The 16717-nt window shown below is 44.7% G+C and overlaps 1 protein-coding gene across 4 annotated transcripts in view; it reads right to left on the bottom strand.

Annotated features, from left to right (window-relative positions):
- Positions 1-16717, bottom strand: part of sun2 (Sad1 and UNC84 domain containing 2) — a 101239-nt gene that overhangs the window by 23264 nt on the left and 61258 nt on the right. For all 4 annotated transcript variants that reach the window (XM_072271834.1, XM_072271830.1, XM_072271831.1 and 1 more), the window contains 5 exons: positions 9649-9779; positions 6602-6838; positions 6185-6262; positions 2685-2728; positions 1788-1947 (listed from right to left, as the gene is read on the bottom strand). In XM_072271834.1, the coding sequence (XP_072127935.1) occupies positions 1788-1947; positions 2685-2728; positions 6185-6262; positions 6602-6838; positions 9649-9779 (650 nt within the window). The remainder of the gene's footprint in view (positions 1-1787; positions 1948-2684; positions 2729-6184; positions 6263-6601; positions 6839-9648; positions 9780-16717) is intronic.

Here is a 16717-nt window from a genome sequence, read left to right as displayed (position 1 = left end):
GTGGGATAGGTAATCTTGGAAAATCTGAAATGCTGGAAATCAAAGCAATACACACAAAATGCTGCAGGCCAGATAGCATCTATGGAAAAGAGTAAACAGTTGCTGTTTTGGCCTCTAGCATATTGTGCATATTAATTAGGTAATCTTGGAACTATGGAAAACATTCGATTCTGGTCGTCTCACTACTGAACGGATTTGATAGCACTGGAGAGGTGCAAGAAAGATTTACAAGGACGTTGCCAGGGACGGACAATGATGGTTCTGGGCGCAGCATCTCCAGGATCTACAGCAGGAAAATTGGAATGCTTCTGAGATTATGAGAAATCTAGATTGAGTGAACAAGAAGAACACCTTTCCTATAGAAATTAGAGATTTAAGTCAATTGGTAGAAGGCCAGGGCTCACCGCCTGTACCTTACCCAGATTTCGTGGACAGCGGGGCCAGCACTTCTACACCTAATATTGAATTCTACAACTTCAGGTAACTTTATTTCTCTCCCTTTCTCTATCACTTGTGATACTGGCTCAACTTTCTCCCAGGATGGTGCAATGGGGCAGAGGGAAAGTGACACAAGGAAGATTCTTTTCAGGCTTGAAGGATGAATCTGCTCTCGACCCAACTATTTACTGTTTATAATAATGACCTTGAGGAGATAACAAAAAAAAAAATAGGTTTCCAATATTGCCAATGATGCGAAAGAACATATTGGAGTAAGCACAGTGTTGACCCCTCAAAGGAGTCACAGCTAACTTCTGTGATAAACTGGTTGTGCTATTAAGAGATGCTGTAACAGTTGATATTTGTATTCCTTAAGAGCGTAAAAACAATAACATCCAAGAACCCAGGGGGAGGGTGGTTCTTGACAGGGTAGATGCTGAGATGTTTTAACTAACAGAAATATCATGAACAAGGGGACATGCCAACAAAATAAAGGGGCCAGCATTTTAAACTGAGGGACATAATGTAGAAATTTCTTCTCACAGGATAGTCAATTTTGGAATTCTCTGCCTCCCAAGAGTGGTGGAGGCCAGATCATTCAGTATATTTAGGTGGAGATAAACATTGGAAAGGTCACATAATTGGGGGTTGTGGGGAATTAGCACAGGACTTCAGGCCAGCATAATCAGTCACAATCATTTTGTAAGGTGGGGTGAGCTTTGAGGAGTTTGTGGCCTCCTCCTACTCTGTTATTGACTTGGACTCAATGGGCTACACTGGACTACTATGGTCCAGTGTAGCAAGTTCCTGGACAGGCGCTCACAAGATCGTTCAGGGGGGACAGGAAAAGGGAGATGGTTGGAAAATAAGCCCAACTCAAACTGCCTGAAGTGAGGTATGGAACTACCCAACTGTCATGCAGGCAATAAGGGCCACAGTAGTGGAGATGGAACTACAGATTATTCCAAATCTGGGAATGGGGGTGGGGAGACTTTGGGGTTCTAACATTTGACTGTCGTTCATTCTTTGGGGCACTCCTCTGTTTTTGTGGACGGTTGCGAAGAAACCCATTTCAGGATGTATATTGTATACATTTCTCTGACATTAAATTGTACCTTTGAAATCCTAATCCCTTCCAACACTTCCCATCTTGTTAAATGTTAACCTATTCATGACCTTTCCGGTAATACAGACAGTGCTGAGAGCCAAATTCTGTCTATCTAGCCCCACACGAAACATTACTTTTCATTTTAATTTCCTTAATGAGGTTGCTTTCTCTAGGGTGATAGAGGCGCTAACAGAGTTTTGATCTTTTTTACAGTTTAATAAAAACAATTTGTAAAACCTACATCATCCGTCATACTTTCAACCCTGTTGCCCAGTGCTTGCAAGTCGGAGACCACGTCTTTCTGGGCCGTGCGTGCAGCCCGCAGCTCCTGCTGGGTCTGGCTTAGTTGCTCCTCCAACTGGCCAACTGCAGCCAGTAACTTCCTCTGTTCATCAGTCATGCTGCATCGAACAAGACAAATAGAAAGAGCAGGCTGACAACAGCTTAGTAAAATTGCTAATTCCGCAAATTCCCGCAGAGTAGATTGAAAAATAATTTTTAGCAAATTCTGAAAACACATCAACACATCCAAAGGAATCACGCTCCAGTCTGTCTACCGCCTCTCACAGCATCCAGGACCAGGAGGTTCCCAGTCTCTCCAGTCACCTGGGGCAATAATAGGGATGGGGAGGAGGTGTCAACCTCAGTGAACCAGAGTTAAGAAATGGAAAAGTTAACCACGGTTCTCAGCGATTTTTGTGGTTACCAAAGCTGTGGGGCCTTTAAAACTCGTGGATCAACAGCTAGACAAGGTTCAGCACCTTCGAAATGGTAGCAAGGCAAGAAACGAAGAGACGCGCACATGAATTCTGCAAGAAGGCAAGGGCAGTGTTGTCCAGCAAAGGGTGCTAAACTGTTTTATGCAGCAGCCAGAGAAGCTGCTGTTCGAGGGGAAAGGCTGTGCTGCTGTTCAGCTCCTGACTGGAAACACAGAACCAGTGTTATACTGCTTCCACCTCAGCCAGAGGCAGACTTACTGCTGTGCAACCTACGACAGGCATCTGATATAGCTGCAGACAATGTGGCCAGCATGTCAACATCCAGCTGCTAATTTGGTAACAGTTAACATTGCAGCTGTGTCTACCACTGTGGGCAGTTTGACAGTGTCGGGAAATGTAACCACAACCCACCCCTGTACCTTTCAACAGCAGATTCCACTCCCTTCACCTTCTGTAACATCTCCTAAGGAAGGAAATCAAAATATTCATTTCTTCTTAAATTGCATATTTTAATTCTATTCATAACTACATTTACTCCACAACAACAAGAACACACACAAAATACATAGTGTCTTTATCTTTGCACTTTTGATATTTCCTTATGACATAGAAGGCAATTTCAGCCCATGTATTTAATGCTGTCACAGGAAAACAGAATCCATCATCAGGGACCCCCACCACCCAGGTCATGCTGTCTTCTCGCTGCTGCCATCAGGAAGGTGGTACAGGAGCCTCAGGACTCACATCACCAGGTTCAAGAACAGTTACTACCCCTCAACCATCAGGCTCTTGAACCAAAGGGGATACCTTCACTTGACCCACTGAAATGTTCCCAAACCTATGAACTCACTTTCAAGGAATCTTCACTTCATGTTTTTTTTTAATTTCTTGCTTATTTATTATTATTATACTTTCTTCCTTTTTATAGTTGCATAGTTTGGTGTCTTTTGCACACTGGTTGAATGCCCAAGTTGTTACACTCTCTCATTGGTTCTGTTATGGTTATTCTAGTATGGAGTTATTGGGTATGACCACAATAAAATGAATCACAGGGCTTATACGGTGACATGCATGTACTTTGATAATAAATTTACTTTGAACTATGCCTATTCATATAGAATTTCATTTCTCCTAATTTTCCCTGTAACCAGTTCTCTCCGCATTTCCAAATACTCTTCAAATCCTACCACTCACCTGCACACCAGGGTCAATTTACAACTGGCATGTCTTTGGGATGTGGGAGGAAACCAGAGCATCTCAATAAAATCTACATAGTCACAGTCTAAAATTTATTTTCGAGCTATTTGATTTCGACATTTGTTCCATCTCCACACAGATAACACCCGAGGTCAGGATCAAACTTGGCTCACTGACACAGTGCGGAATTAGGTCTTCCAGCTGAGACACCTTTCTACTGAGATATCAATAACGTCTTGTTTCTAGTCTGACTTTGTGGACTCCAGAGTGGGAACCGCAGACTTTTCCCATAGATGGGGCAGGAGGCAGCTGCTGGGTGGGCAATCTGGGGTGTGGTATGCCTCTTCCACTGCTTACTTAGGGAGTCTGTTTGCTCCTGAAGCATGGGCTCGAGGTTCACTTTCAGCAGTCACAAGCCAGGAATTCCCAGCATACAGTAGGTACGCTGTACATTTTTCAGGTAGGCTTCAAGAGCATTCCTTAATCCATATATATATATATATCTCTCTCTCTCCCGCGCTCCCCCCCCCCCCACCCCGGGCCGTAGGGACTATACAGTGCTTTAGTGTTCTACGTTCATCAGTGAATTTCTTCTCACTAAAACTTGGAATAGTGCATCTGCGCCTGACCTATGTGACTGACTGAGTGGATATTGTCTGAGAGACAACACTGACATCAGAGTGATAATATCTCCAGTGCATATGGGAGATTTTGGAGGCAGCACTGGTGATGTTTCTTACCTTGCTGTATCTCTAAGTAAAATATAACAGACCCTTCCAGTGCAATGAGTCCGGGCCACCGAGTTAACACCCATATGATCAATTAAACAGTACACCTTTGGAATGTTGGAGGAAACCAGAGGACCCAGAGGAACTCCACGTGGTCACGGGAAGAATGTACAAACTCCATACAGAGAGCAGCAGAACTGAATCAGGGTTGGCGGTGCTGTAATGGCATTACACTACTGTGCCGCCCCAATAACTCTGCAACGCTTTGAGATGTCTGCTACAGGGAGTCCAGCTACAGCAGGGAAGGGATGCTGGACCTTGATCTTGAACATCCTACTCCTCATACATACAATGGCTGTGCAGGCTCCCTGAAGGCAGTGTCTGAAAAGAGGATGCTGTCCAAGTTGCATGCCATCTTGGACAATGTCTCCCATACACTACATAATGTACTGGTTGGGCACAGGAGTACATTCAGCCAGAGACTCATTCCACCGAGATACAACACAGAGCGTCATAGGAAGTCATTCCTGCCTGTGGCCATCAAACTTTACAACTCCTCCCCTGGAGGGTCAGACACCCTGAGCCAATAGGCTGGTCCTGGACTTATTTCCATCTGGCATAATTTACATATTACTATTTAATTATTTATGGTTTTATATTGCTATATTTATACTCTATTCTTGGTTGGTGCAACTGTAAAGAAAACCAATTTCCCCCGGGATCAATAAAGTATGACTATGACTATGAAACCAGTTCACACTGGGAGCGGATGCTGATCAATCTCTGGATGTGTGGATCCATGCAGAAGACAGTGATGTTGTTGAAATACACAGATTTTATCTGACTGGATTATTGCCCTAGCTACGCTGTGTCCTTCCTGATAGACTCAATAAAAGGCTCTATGTTTCACATAGACAAGACCAACAAGCGGGCAGGCATGCCTGCCCAGGTTTAATCCAGATGCTTTCCACTTCCCATCCATCTCAGATTTCAAAATGCCAGATAGTCATTTTTCTCCTTTTTCTGGATGTGCTTGCAACTATTGAAGATTTTAACAAAATTTCTGCTGCAGACTTTGAACAGCCCGTGCCCCATATCCATCAATGCTGGATCTACCGGCTGGCTCAGAATGATCACAGGCCTGGACCAAGACCCCGCTACCTGTCACAACTTAATTTAACTGCAGCAACTTACTACCCACAAGATGGAGTGGGATTCTCTGCCAAAGAGGCTGGGGAGACTTAATCCCCAAATATATTCTAGGCTGAGGTGACTGACTTTGATATATGGAACATGAGGATAATTGGTTAGCACAGAAAGCAGCTCTGGGATAAAAGTTCTAACTGGGAGGTGGAGCAGCCCTGAGGTATGGAAGCAAAGGAGAGACGGCCCACCTGATATTAGTGGCCAGGTCTCACTTAGATGAAAAGTTATGAATTCACACCTGATAGACAGACAGTGTAGTCAGAGGGCAGGCACATGGTAGGAGCACGAGTCTGCAGGAATCTGCTCCCCCTCATAATTCTCACTTACAGGTGTATTTTTTTTTCTTCCCTTGATAGTCAGATCCTGCATTTCCAGCTTTCTTTGATTAGGTAGCAGGCTGCTTTTTATTATTATTATTATTCATTTCTCTTTTTAGTACAATATATAGTTCTGGGGTGATAAAAGTTTATCTCCAATGTCCTTTCAAATATTTATACTTATAAGTTGGCTTGGAGTGGGATAGTAGATGGGTTGGGTGCTTTCCTTTCTAATTTTTCATTTTTAATTTGGGTGACTTGCTCATTTGTTAAGATTTGTATTATTGCTATTTTTGTCTGTATTGCAATGATCCTTCTATTTATACTACTGATTTTTTTTTCTTCTATGCTGTAGTTTGTAGAAAATCATAAATAAAATATTAAAAAAAAAATCTGCTCCTCTAATCACAAGCAGGCCAAGAGAGACTGCCACACCACAGTCCTCAGCCCCCTTACCGCTCTTGTACCCACCTGGTTTTGACTACTAACTGCTCGTAGTTCAGGCTCCATCTGGCCCTCTTGCTTCTGCTGGATGGCAGCTACATCAGCCTGGAAGTAAACAGACCAAGTGTCACCAAATTTCTCCAGTTACGTCTCCTCTCTCCCCAAGGTCCTGAGCCTCACCAAGAATATACATTCTTAGCCTGAGCATCTCCATCCAACACCTTTACAGAGAGAGATTACCAGGTTGCTGAAACAAGTTAACCAACAGCCAGATTGCCTGTGCTCAGACTGTCTGCCTACACCTCACTCTAATCACTGTCTCATAACCCACAACACTGCCCCCCCCCCCCATGAACTGAATTTCACTCCCTGATGTCCTGACTCGCAGTGGCGGGAGGGTCCCTAGCTGTGCTCCCAGGAGTGGAGATGGAACTTGACACTCACCTGAACCCTCCTCAGCGAGTCGAAGGGCAGGCTGTCTCGAAGCTCCTCCAGTTTCTGGTTGGTCATCTCGCCGAGCAGCTTGCTGATGTGGGCCTGTGTCAGTGGGGGTGTGATGTGATCGGGCTGCGCCTCCCTGGGCTGACCCTGCCCAATGCCCTGGGCCAGCCAAGTCCGGAAGTCAGTGGTCAGCTGTTCGAGCTGCTGCTCCATTCTCTGCACTCGTGCCTGCAATTCAGACTAGAAATGGTGGTAGACGTCAGCCCAGCCCAGAACATTACCCGCCACCATCCGTCAACCAGATGAGTGCAGATTTACTGCCGCAGCCAAGGCCCAGCTCTTCTGTGGGGCACAGTGAGGAGAGTGTCCCCTGAGATCTAAAACACTGCCATCGCAGCTGACTCTGGCAGTCCTCATCTTTGCATCCCTTCAGCCCTCCCCAATTTCCAACCCCAATCACTTTGCACCCCCCCCAGCCAACTAGCAGCTTACCTCATCATCTCCCTTCTCTCCACTAATCCCTGTCGCTCACATTTCCTCTGACCCTCCCTTCAGCCATTCCTCCTGCTGCTGCTGCTGTTTCCCTCCTTGTCGCCACCTCTCCCCTACTCTTCTAGCTCTCCCGCTCCCTTCTCACCAACCCCCGAATCAACATTTCTCCAGTGGCAGCCCAGTGTTTGGTTTTAAGCCCTTCCTGAAACAAAACACTCACAGACTGCAGAAAGAGCAAATCCCACCTCGGGTATCACGTCTTCACGATGTTAAATTTAGATGTTGCGTTGTGCCTGGGTGGCAGGCTTTTACCAACACCTCATAACCACAGACACAAACCAACAACAGTCTCACTTCTCTTTCTGCAAGGGGACTGTATGCAGTTTGATTCCATGTTTACTTACTGGAGCTGACATGCACACTATGGCCTCAAGAGCCTCCTGCACTGTAATGACCAAAATTATCCACCCAAATTAGTTCTTTAAGACTCTTCCTGACTTGTTGCCATTGGAGGAGGAATGGGTGCTGGCCACATAGATACAGGCAGTTGACAAGGACTGTGCAAACTGCACACACATGGGTGCAGGGAGGGCAGTGCTGCATAAAATAACCAAAGGCCATGTGTTGGGAAATTCTTAGACACCAGCCAGAAATCTGTCAGCCTGTGGGCGACTGAATGACTGCAAAATAGGTCCCTACTGCTGAACTGGAAGCTCAGGACTCAGACCAGGTGTGACAGAGGAAATGACAGCCTTCATTCAGAAACCTGTTAGGCCAGGTTTTCCTGAGGATCAAGAAATTAATTCATGGAGATGAACTGCCCATCAAGGCCAAAGAAATGCTGAAGCACTCTCCCCACCCCAGTCCCTTTCCCCACAGGACCTTTAAAGTACAGGTCAATGGCTGCATTAATGCTGCAGTCAATTCAGATGTGGGTCCCATCTACAGATGCCAGCTGCACTGGAATGACAGGCAAGTGAATGGGAGACCAGACAGAGGCACCTTCGGAAGCTGGAGAGACGGATGTTTGACTGACAGGAAGGAAGGGGATAACCAAGTGTTCTGTGTTGTGAGGATGGGCAACCAGGTGAATGACAGGGAGGGAAGAATGCCTGATTGGGTCAGACTTGCCCTACACAAGGATTTTGTTTAGTGTGCATTGTCTCAACATTGGAGGTTAATTGCATCACTCCCTCCCTCGCTCCCCATGTAGAGAGTTCTAACTCATGGAGTTCTCCATGATAATTTTGTAATACAGCCCTCTGATTTGAACACCTCTCTCTGTTTGAAGCCGCTTCTTGAATGAGCTGGAGGGAGAATTTTTCCCATTTGGAGAACTCCAGTTTGTGGACCAAAGTCCGGCCACATAGCATTGGCTTAAGGAACTGTAAGTGGCAAGGGTTTACATACACAACTGGAACAGCATCAGTGTGCTGTAGCCTTTCCAGCTTCAACACCCCGTCAGCTCATCTGCCCACACAGGAGGGAGTACATCCATACAGAGTTCCCCTGCGAGCACACAACTTGCCTGACACCAGTAACCTGTGCAAAGAAATTTCCTCCAACTACAAGTCAGAAGCAGTTGGCTGCTCTGTCCTGGACTCAGTCTACTGTTCAAGCCCAGCACCCACTGCTTGTCCTTCCGCCCAGAGTGTCAAACTGTCATAGGGAGGGAATTTCAAATTTGGAACTTTGATCTCTGAAGGCACAGCGGAGGCAGCAAATGACGGTATTTCGGTGTCCAGGACAAGATGAGTCAGATCTCCAGGGTGATTGCAAGTTGGTCAAGACAACAGAGGACTGGTTTGAAGTTGAAGAACTATAAAATCAAAACCTCTCACATCACAAAGACCCAAAGGTGGGTTAACTGCTGCAATAAGTTATCTGTGTAAAATGCTGATGGGCTGAATGGCTTTCTTCTGAATATAAATACAAGAGTTTTGGTGGTCTGTTGATCCAGTGGATGCAACATGATTGAAAGCATTAAAATCTCTGGAAAGGGTGAGAATGTCTGACACACGTTTAAAAAAAAACTCCACATTCAAAAGCATTGGTCCACTCTCCTGCATCATACTGAACAGGCACATTGTGAGGAAACTAGACCCTGTAAATGCAACCAGGGCAACAGCCTTCAGTCTGTTGGTCTGCAGATGATGGGAGGTGTCAGCTGAGGAAGGCAACAGGGCATTTATTTTGGCACCTACATGACTGAGGTTGGCTTTAAAGGGCCAGTTAAGTTTCTCAGATTGTGCCATTGTGGAAGAACTCCAGTGAGTGTAGGGATGCACTGGGTATTCACTGGATTCTGGAACTATCCTCAAGTCTCAGATATGGAGACAATTACACTGATAACAACCTATGGACGTGCAAGTTGCTAAAGTCACCGATGGCTGTACCATTATCTGGGGGGGGAGGGGTGAGTGGACTTTGCAGGAACCTGCAGCCATAGTAGCTCCAGCAAATCTGTGAGCCAGGCTGGTGACACGACTCCAGGAGCTACAGTGAGACTGGCCACCAGAGTGAACCAGAAGCTACCCACTTAATGCGTAGGAGCTCACCTGTAGAGTGAGGTCCAGCACAGGGGTTGCTGGCTTCCGAGACCCAACTACCCTCTTCTCAGCTTCTGCTCCTTCCACTGGCTTCTCAGCACGAGACCAGATATTTCTGGCTGAGAGTAAGAGGCAAACACCTGCAGAACCAGAACAAAAAGAAAACATACATTTAAGATACAGGCGGCCATTTGGCCCATAATGTAGGTGCCAGTTTCCCACCCTAACCCACCTCTCTGCACTGGGTCTGCAGCCCTTGGCTCCTCAAGAACACACCGAGCTTCAATGCTGTGAGGATTTCTGCCTCTCCACTCTTTTAGACAGAGTTCCACACCCCAGCATCCTGGGTGAAGCTTTCTCATCAACGCTTCTCTTATCCTTCTACCATTACTTTAAATCTATGTCTCTTGGCTGTTGACCCATCAGCCAAAGAACAGGTCCTTTCTATAAATTCTATCTAGGTTCCCATTTATGCAACTCAATTAAATGTCCCCTCAAACTCCTCTTAAAACAACTCCAACCCATTCAACTTCTTGTCATGGCTGAAATTCCAGTCCCGGCAACATCCTTATAAATCTCTTCTACACCCTCTCCAGTGTAAACAGATCTTTCATGTCATGTTGTGACAAAAACTGCACAGAAAGCTCAAGTTGTGGTTTCACAGGTCTTGCACACAGTTCTGGCATAACCTCCTTGCTCTTATATTCTATACCTTAATTGATTTAACAAAAAGCATCTTAAAACCATAGAATCATACAACATGGAAACAGACGACTTGGCCCTACTTGTCCATAGTGATTAATTTGTCTACCTAAACAAGTCTCATTTACTGACATGTGAACCATATTCTTCTAAACCTTTCCTATTCACGCACCTGTCTAAATATTTTTATATGTGGTAATTGTACCTTGCTCTATCATTTCTTATGACAGCTCATTCCATATACCCAGCACAGTTTGTGTGAAAAGCTGCCCCTGTAGAATTTTCCCTCTTGCCTTAAATCAATTCCCTCTAATTTCAGGCTCTTGTACCCTGGCAAAAAGATTAATCATTCTTAACTGTGCCTCTCTACGTAGATGCTATTTGACTTGAGTATTTTCAGCATTGGTTCATTAGCATTTTGCACATCTCTATCCACTCCACTGGAGAAGAGGCAAGCTATAGTGATAGGGGATTTGGTGGTTAGAGGTACAGAAAGGAGATTTTGTGAACAAGAACGAGATTCCTGGGTGGTATGTTACCTCCTGGGTGCCAGGGTCAGGGACATTTCAGATCGAGTCCTCAGGAGAGGGAGCAGCCGGAGGCTGTGGTTAATTTCGGTACCAATGACATGGGTAGGAGGGTTGACAGGTTGAGTTCAGGGAGCTGGGTGCAAAGTTAAAGGACAGAACCTCCAAGGTTGTGATCTCAGGATTGCTACCAGTGCCACGTGCTAGTAAGGTCAGAAATAGGAAGATTATACAATTTAACATGTGGCTAAGGAGACAGTGCAGGAGGGAGGGCTTCAAGTTTTTGAATAATTGGGCTCTCTACCACGGAAGGTGGGACTGTACAGAAGGAATGGTTTGCACCTCAATTGGAGGGAGAGCTAATATCCTAGCAGGAAGATTTACTAGTGCTGCACAGGTGGGGGTGGGGGGGGAGTAAACTAGAGATGCAGGGGGATGGGAACGAGCACACCAGAAAAGAGTGGAGTGGTTGTGGGAAAGTTATTGTTATACATACATACGTCAGGAATCAAAAGGTTGAGCATGATGGGACTAATGTTCTGGGCTGCGATAGTTCAACGCAAGGAGTATTGTACGAAAGGCGGGTGAGCTTAGGGCATGTGGAATTATGACAGTGTAGCTACTGGTTGCCGTTGCTGAGATTTGGTTGCAGGAAGGGTGGGACTGGCAGCTCAATGTTCCAGGGTTCCATTGTTTTAGACATGATAAAGCAGGAGGGATTAAAGGGGGAAGGTGGCATTGCTAGTCAGGGAAAATGTCACGGCAGTTCTCTGTCAGGACAGACTGGAGAACTCATCCAGTGAGGCTTTATGGGTAAAACTGAAGAACAAGGAAGGTCTGCCCACATTAATGGAATTATATTATAGACCATCCAACTGTCCACAGGATTTACAGGAGCAAACTTGTCAAGACATCGCAGACTGTTGTAAGAAACACAACATTGTGATAGTAGGTGATTTTAACTCTCCACATATTGACTGGGACTCCCATACTGTAAAAGGGTTGGAAGGGAAAGAGTTTATCAAATATATTCAGGAAAGTTTCCTTAATCAGTAAACAGAAGTCCCAACTAGACAGAGAGCAATACTAGATCTTCTACTAGGGAATGAGACACAGCAGGTGGCAGAAGTTTGCATAGGGGAACACTATGCATCTAGTGATCATAATGCCATTAGTTTCAAGCTAATTACGGAAAAGGATAAGTCTGGTCTGTGGGTTGAGATTCTAAACTGGAGTAAAGCCAATATTGATGGTATCTGGCAAGTGTAGATTGGGACAGGTTGTTTCTGGCAAAGGTGTACTTGGTAAGGGGGAGACCTTCAAAAGTGCAATTTTGAGAGTACAGAGTTTGTAGTGCATGTCCTATCAGAATAAAAGGCAAGGATAACAGATTTTGGAAATCTTGGCTTTCAAGAGATATTGAAGCCCTGGTTCATAAAATGAATTAGCTGCATTACAGGTACAGGCAAGTAGGAACAAATGAGGTGGTTAGGGAGTATAAGAAATACAACAGAACGCGAAGGAGAAAGTCAGGAGGGCCAAAAGGCAGCACAAGGTTGTTCAAGCAAACAAGGTCCCAATGTCTTCTACAGATATATTAAGAATAAAAGGATAAAATTGGCAAGGGACAAAATTGGTGCTCTGGAAGATCAGTAAGGCAATCTTTGTGTGGAGCTGAAAGAGATGGGGGAGATCTGAAATTGATTTTTTGCGTCTGAATTTACTCAAGAGACAAAGTTTACAGAACTGAGGCAAAGCAGAAGCGAGGTCATGGACCTTAAACAGATTACAGAGGCGGAGTTGTTTGCGTCTTGAAGCAAATTAGGGTGGATAAATCCCCAGGGCCTAACAAGGTGCTCACTTGGTCCCTGTGGGAGGCTAGTGCTGAAATTACGGGGGCTTTAGCAGAGATATTTTAAACATCCTTAGGCACTGGTGAGGTGCCAGACGATTGGAGGATAACTAATCTTGTTCCGCTTTTTAAGTAAGGCTCTAAGAATTAGCCAGGTAATTATAGGCTAGTGAGCCTGACATCAATAGTGAGAAAATTATTACAAAGTATTTGAAGGGACCAGATATGTAAATATTTGAATAGACAAGGACTGATTAGAGATAGTCAAGATGGATTTGTATGCCTAACCAATCTCTTTTTTTTTGGAGGAAGTTACCAGAAAAGCTGATGAAGGCAAGGCAGCATATGTTGTCTCCATGGACTTTAGCAGGACCTTTGAAAAGGTAGCTCATGGGAGCTTGGTCAAGAAGGATCAGTTGTTTGGCATGTAAGATGAGGTAGTAAATTGGATGAGGCATTGGCTTTGAAGAAGCCAGAGAGTGGTAGTAGATGGTGGCCTCTCTGACTGGAGGTCTTTGACTAGTGGTGCGCCACAAGGATCGGTACTGGGTCCTTTGTTGTTTGTCATCTATATCAATGATCTGGATAATGTGGTAAACCAGATCAGCAAATTTGTGGACGACATCAAGATTGGGGATGTATTTGACAGTGAGGAAGACCATCATGGCTTGCAGCGGGATCTGCATCAGCTGGAAAATAGCAGATTGAATTTAACGCAGTCAAGTGTGAGGTTTTGCACTTTGGTAAGAACAGCCAGGGTAAGTCTTATACAGTAAGTGCTAGGGTACTGAGGAGTGAATGCGTAGAACATGAGGATCTGGGAAAACAGGTCCATAATTCGATGAAAGTTCCGTCACAGGTAGGTAGGGTCCTAAAGAAAGCTTTTGGCCCATTGGCCATCATAAGTCCAAGTATTGAATACAGAAGTTGGGATGTTATGCTGAAATTGTAGAACATATTGGTGAGGCCTAAGCTGGAGTACTGTGTGCAGTTTTGGTCACCTACCTACAGGAAAGATGTAAATAAGATTGTAAGAGTACAGAGAAAACTTGCAAGGGTGTTTTTGGGACCCAAGGACCTTAATTATGGGGAAAAAACTGAATAGGTTAGGACTTTATTCCCTAGAACATAGAAGAATGAGAGGAGGTTTGATAGTGGTATACAAAATTATGAGGGGTATATGCAAGCAGGCTTTTTCCACTGAGGTCAAGTGAGACTAGAGCTAGAAGTCATGGGTTAAGGGAGAAAAGTGAAAGGTTTAAGGGGAACAGGAAGGGAAGCTTCTTTATTCACAGGGTGGTGAGAGTGTGGAATGAGCTGACAGTGCAAATGGTAGATGCAGGCTCGATGTCAACATTTAAGAGAAATTTGGATAGATACATAGATGGGAGGGGTATGGAAGGCTTTGATTTGGGTGCAGGTCAATGGTGTGGGACAGACTAGATGAACTGAATGGCCTGTTTCTGTGCTGTGTTCTATGACTATTCTCCTGTCCCCAAGGATTGTGAATGTATACTCCAAAGTCCTTCTGTTGCACCACACTACAATATTGTTCTATTGTTGCCTCGTTACAACCTCTGCTGCGAATATTGTACTTCATACCTCTCTGGATCAAATTCAGTTAGCCGCTCCTCTGCCCAGCTGACCGGCCTATAAATATCTCCCTGCAATCTGTAACACTCCTCACTGGTACCACTATGGCCCACCTTTAAACCATCTGCAAATTTCTCATCGTACCCTGAATACTTACAGCTACATTTTAACATATTAAATTTGCTATTTGCGTAGTAACTCAAAGGGCCTGCAAGGTGGACCTCATCAAAAGCCTCACTAAAATCCACGCCACCACCACTCTCTCCCTCCTCATTTTGTCTGAAACTTTACAGGGATGTTAACCTCACAGTCCAGTCCTCTTTGAGCTGTAATTCAGCAATAAGTAATTATCATACATCCGCATGTTGTATAGGTGTCTTTAGCTCATTTGCCTCATTAAATAGACTCTATCCAACCCACACCCGACTAGCAGCATCAATCCCTATCCTCCTCTAACTTAGAGATGTATAGCTGGCACCTCAAGGCACTAATGTTGTCTCTGCAAAATCTTTCAAATACACCAGAAAGCTAAGTCAACCAACATCAGCATCCTCCCCTACAACATATTCCCTAGTTTTGAGGCCCCTTTAACAATGCAGTTGGCTACCGTAGGCAAGGTCATGACACTAGATCCCCAAAACAAACACTAATCCAAGCTCCATCATGACATGAAGTTACCAGGTGGACAGAACCAAAGATGTATGCACAGACTCCGGGAAAAAAAAAACTTAACTCCCCCAGACCACTGAGAATCTCTGGTTTAAAGCTGAGAAGGAGTATTCAGGATGGTTTTGGGAACCCAGCCCATGCATCGTGAGCACAGAGTGAACAGCAGAAGGAGCAAATTACCCTCAACCCACCCCAAGGCTCAGAATCTGGGTGACACTGGGTTCCAACATCGGCCTCAGTCACCTCAGAACTGAAAATCAGGGTGAAAGCAGGTTCTCAATCCCAAGGCACTGTCTACGATGAGGAATCCTTGTCATTAAGTGAATAGCATTAATCACAGCCACATTTTCATGTTATGCTATCCTACCTTTGTTTGTTCTTTCCATACTCACCAACTTCTTGCCTTCATTTCCAGTTCCATTCATCTCCTCCCAAATCCTTGCTCAAACCTCCCTTGCTGCCAGAACAATAAAAACCCATCCAAACAGCAGTAGCAAACCCAAGCAGGCGATTATTCCAGCCTAAACAATATTGAGATGCCACTTGCATCCAAAACCAGTTGGTACTTTACAAGAAACAGATGTTCTCAGGGAAACACACAGAACAAATTTGGCAAATGTTCAGGGGATATTTATGTGGAGTTTTGCATAGGTACACTCCAATGAGACGGAAAGGATGGTAGGGTACAGGAACCGTGGTCTCCAAAGGCTGTTGTAAATCTAGTCAAGAAGAAAGGTTAAAAAAAAATTAGGTAATGATAAAGATCTAGAAGATTATAAGGCTAGCAAAAAGGAACTTAAGAATGAAATTAGGAGAGCCAGAAGGGGCCATGAGAAGGCCTTGGCAAGCAGGATTAAAGAAAACCCCAAGACGTTCTACAAGTACAGGTGTCCCCCACTTTTCGAACATTCGCTTTACCAAACCTTGCTGTTACAAAAGACCTACATTAGTTACCTGTTTTCGCTAACAGAAGGTGTTTTCACTGTTATGAAAAAAGGCAGCGAGTGAAAAAAGCAGCGCGCGCCCCAAGCAGCCAAGCTCCTCCCCTGGAACTGCATTCTAGTCGGCATTGCTTAAACACGTGCCTGTGAGCAGCCGTTAGCAAGATGAGTTCTAAGGTATCGGAAAAGCCTAAAAGAGCTCGTAAGGGTGTTACACTTAGCATAAAACTAGACATAATTAAGCGTTTCGATCGTGGTGAATGAAGTAAGGACAAAGTGAGTTTGGCTTGTGGAAGTTGACAAGATGATGTTGAAGAGGTTTTGGCATCCCATGACCAAGAACTGATAGATGAAGAGCTGATGCAATTGGAAGAGGAAAGGATAGCAATCGAAACTGAATGAAGTAGCGAATGGACCGAAAGTGAAGTTGTCCAGGAACAGAACGTAAAGATGATAACCTGGATTGGAGGGGTGCAGATGTTGTTCCCTTACTCAAGAAAGGGAGTAGAGATAGCCCACAAGCTTATAGACCAGTGAGTCTTACTTCAGTGGTTGGTAAGCTGATGGAGAAGATCCTGAGAGGCAGGATTTATGAACATTTAAAGAGGCATAATACGATTAGGAATAGTCAGATGTCAAAGGCAGGTCATGCCTTATGAGCCTGATTGAATTTTTTGAGGGTGTGACTAAACACATTCTTGAAGGTAGAGCCATAGGTGTAGCGTATATGGATTTCAACAAGGCATTTGATAAGGTTCCCCATGCAAGGCTTATTGAGAAAGTAAGGAGGCATG

This window comes from Mobula birostris, chromosome 11 (assembly GCF_030028105.1).
Source record: "Mobula birostris isolate sMobBir1 chromosome 11, sMobBir1.hap1, whole genome shotgun sequence".
Taxonomy (NCBI): domain Eukaryota; kingdom Metazoa; phylum Chordata; class Chondrichthyes; order Myliobatiformes; family Myliobatidae; genus Mobula; species Mobula birostris.
The sequence above is the reverse complement of the archived record's forward strand: the minus strand, read 5'-3'. Positions and strand labels throughout refer to the sequence as shown.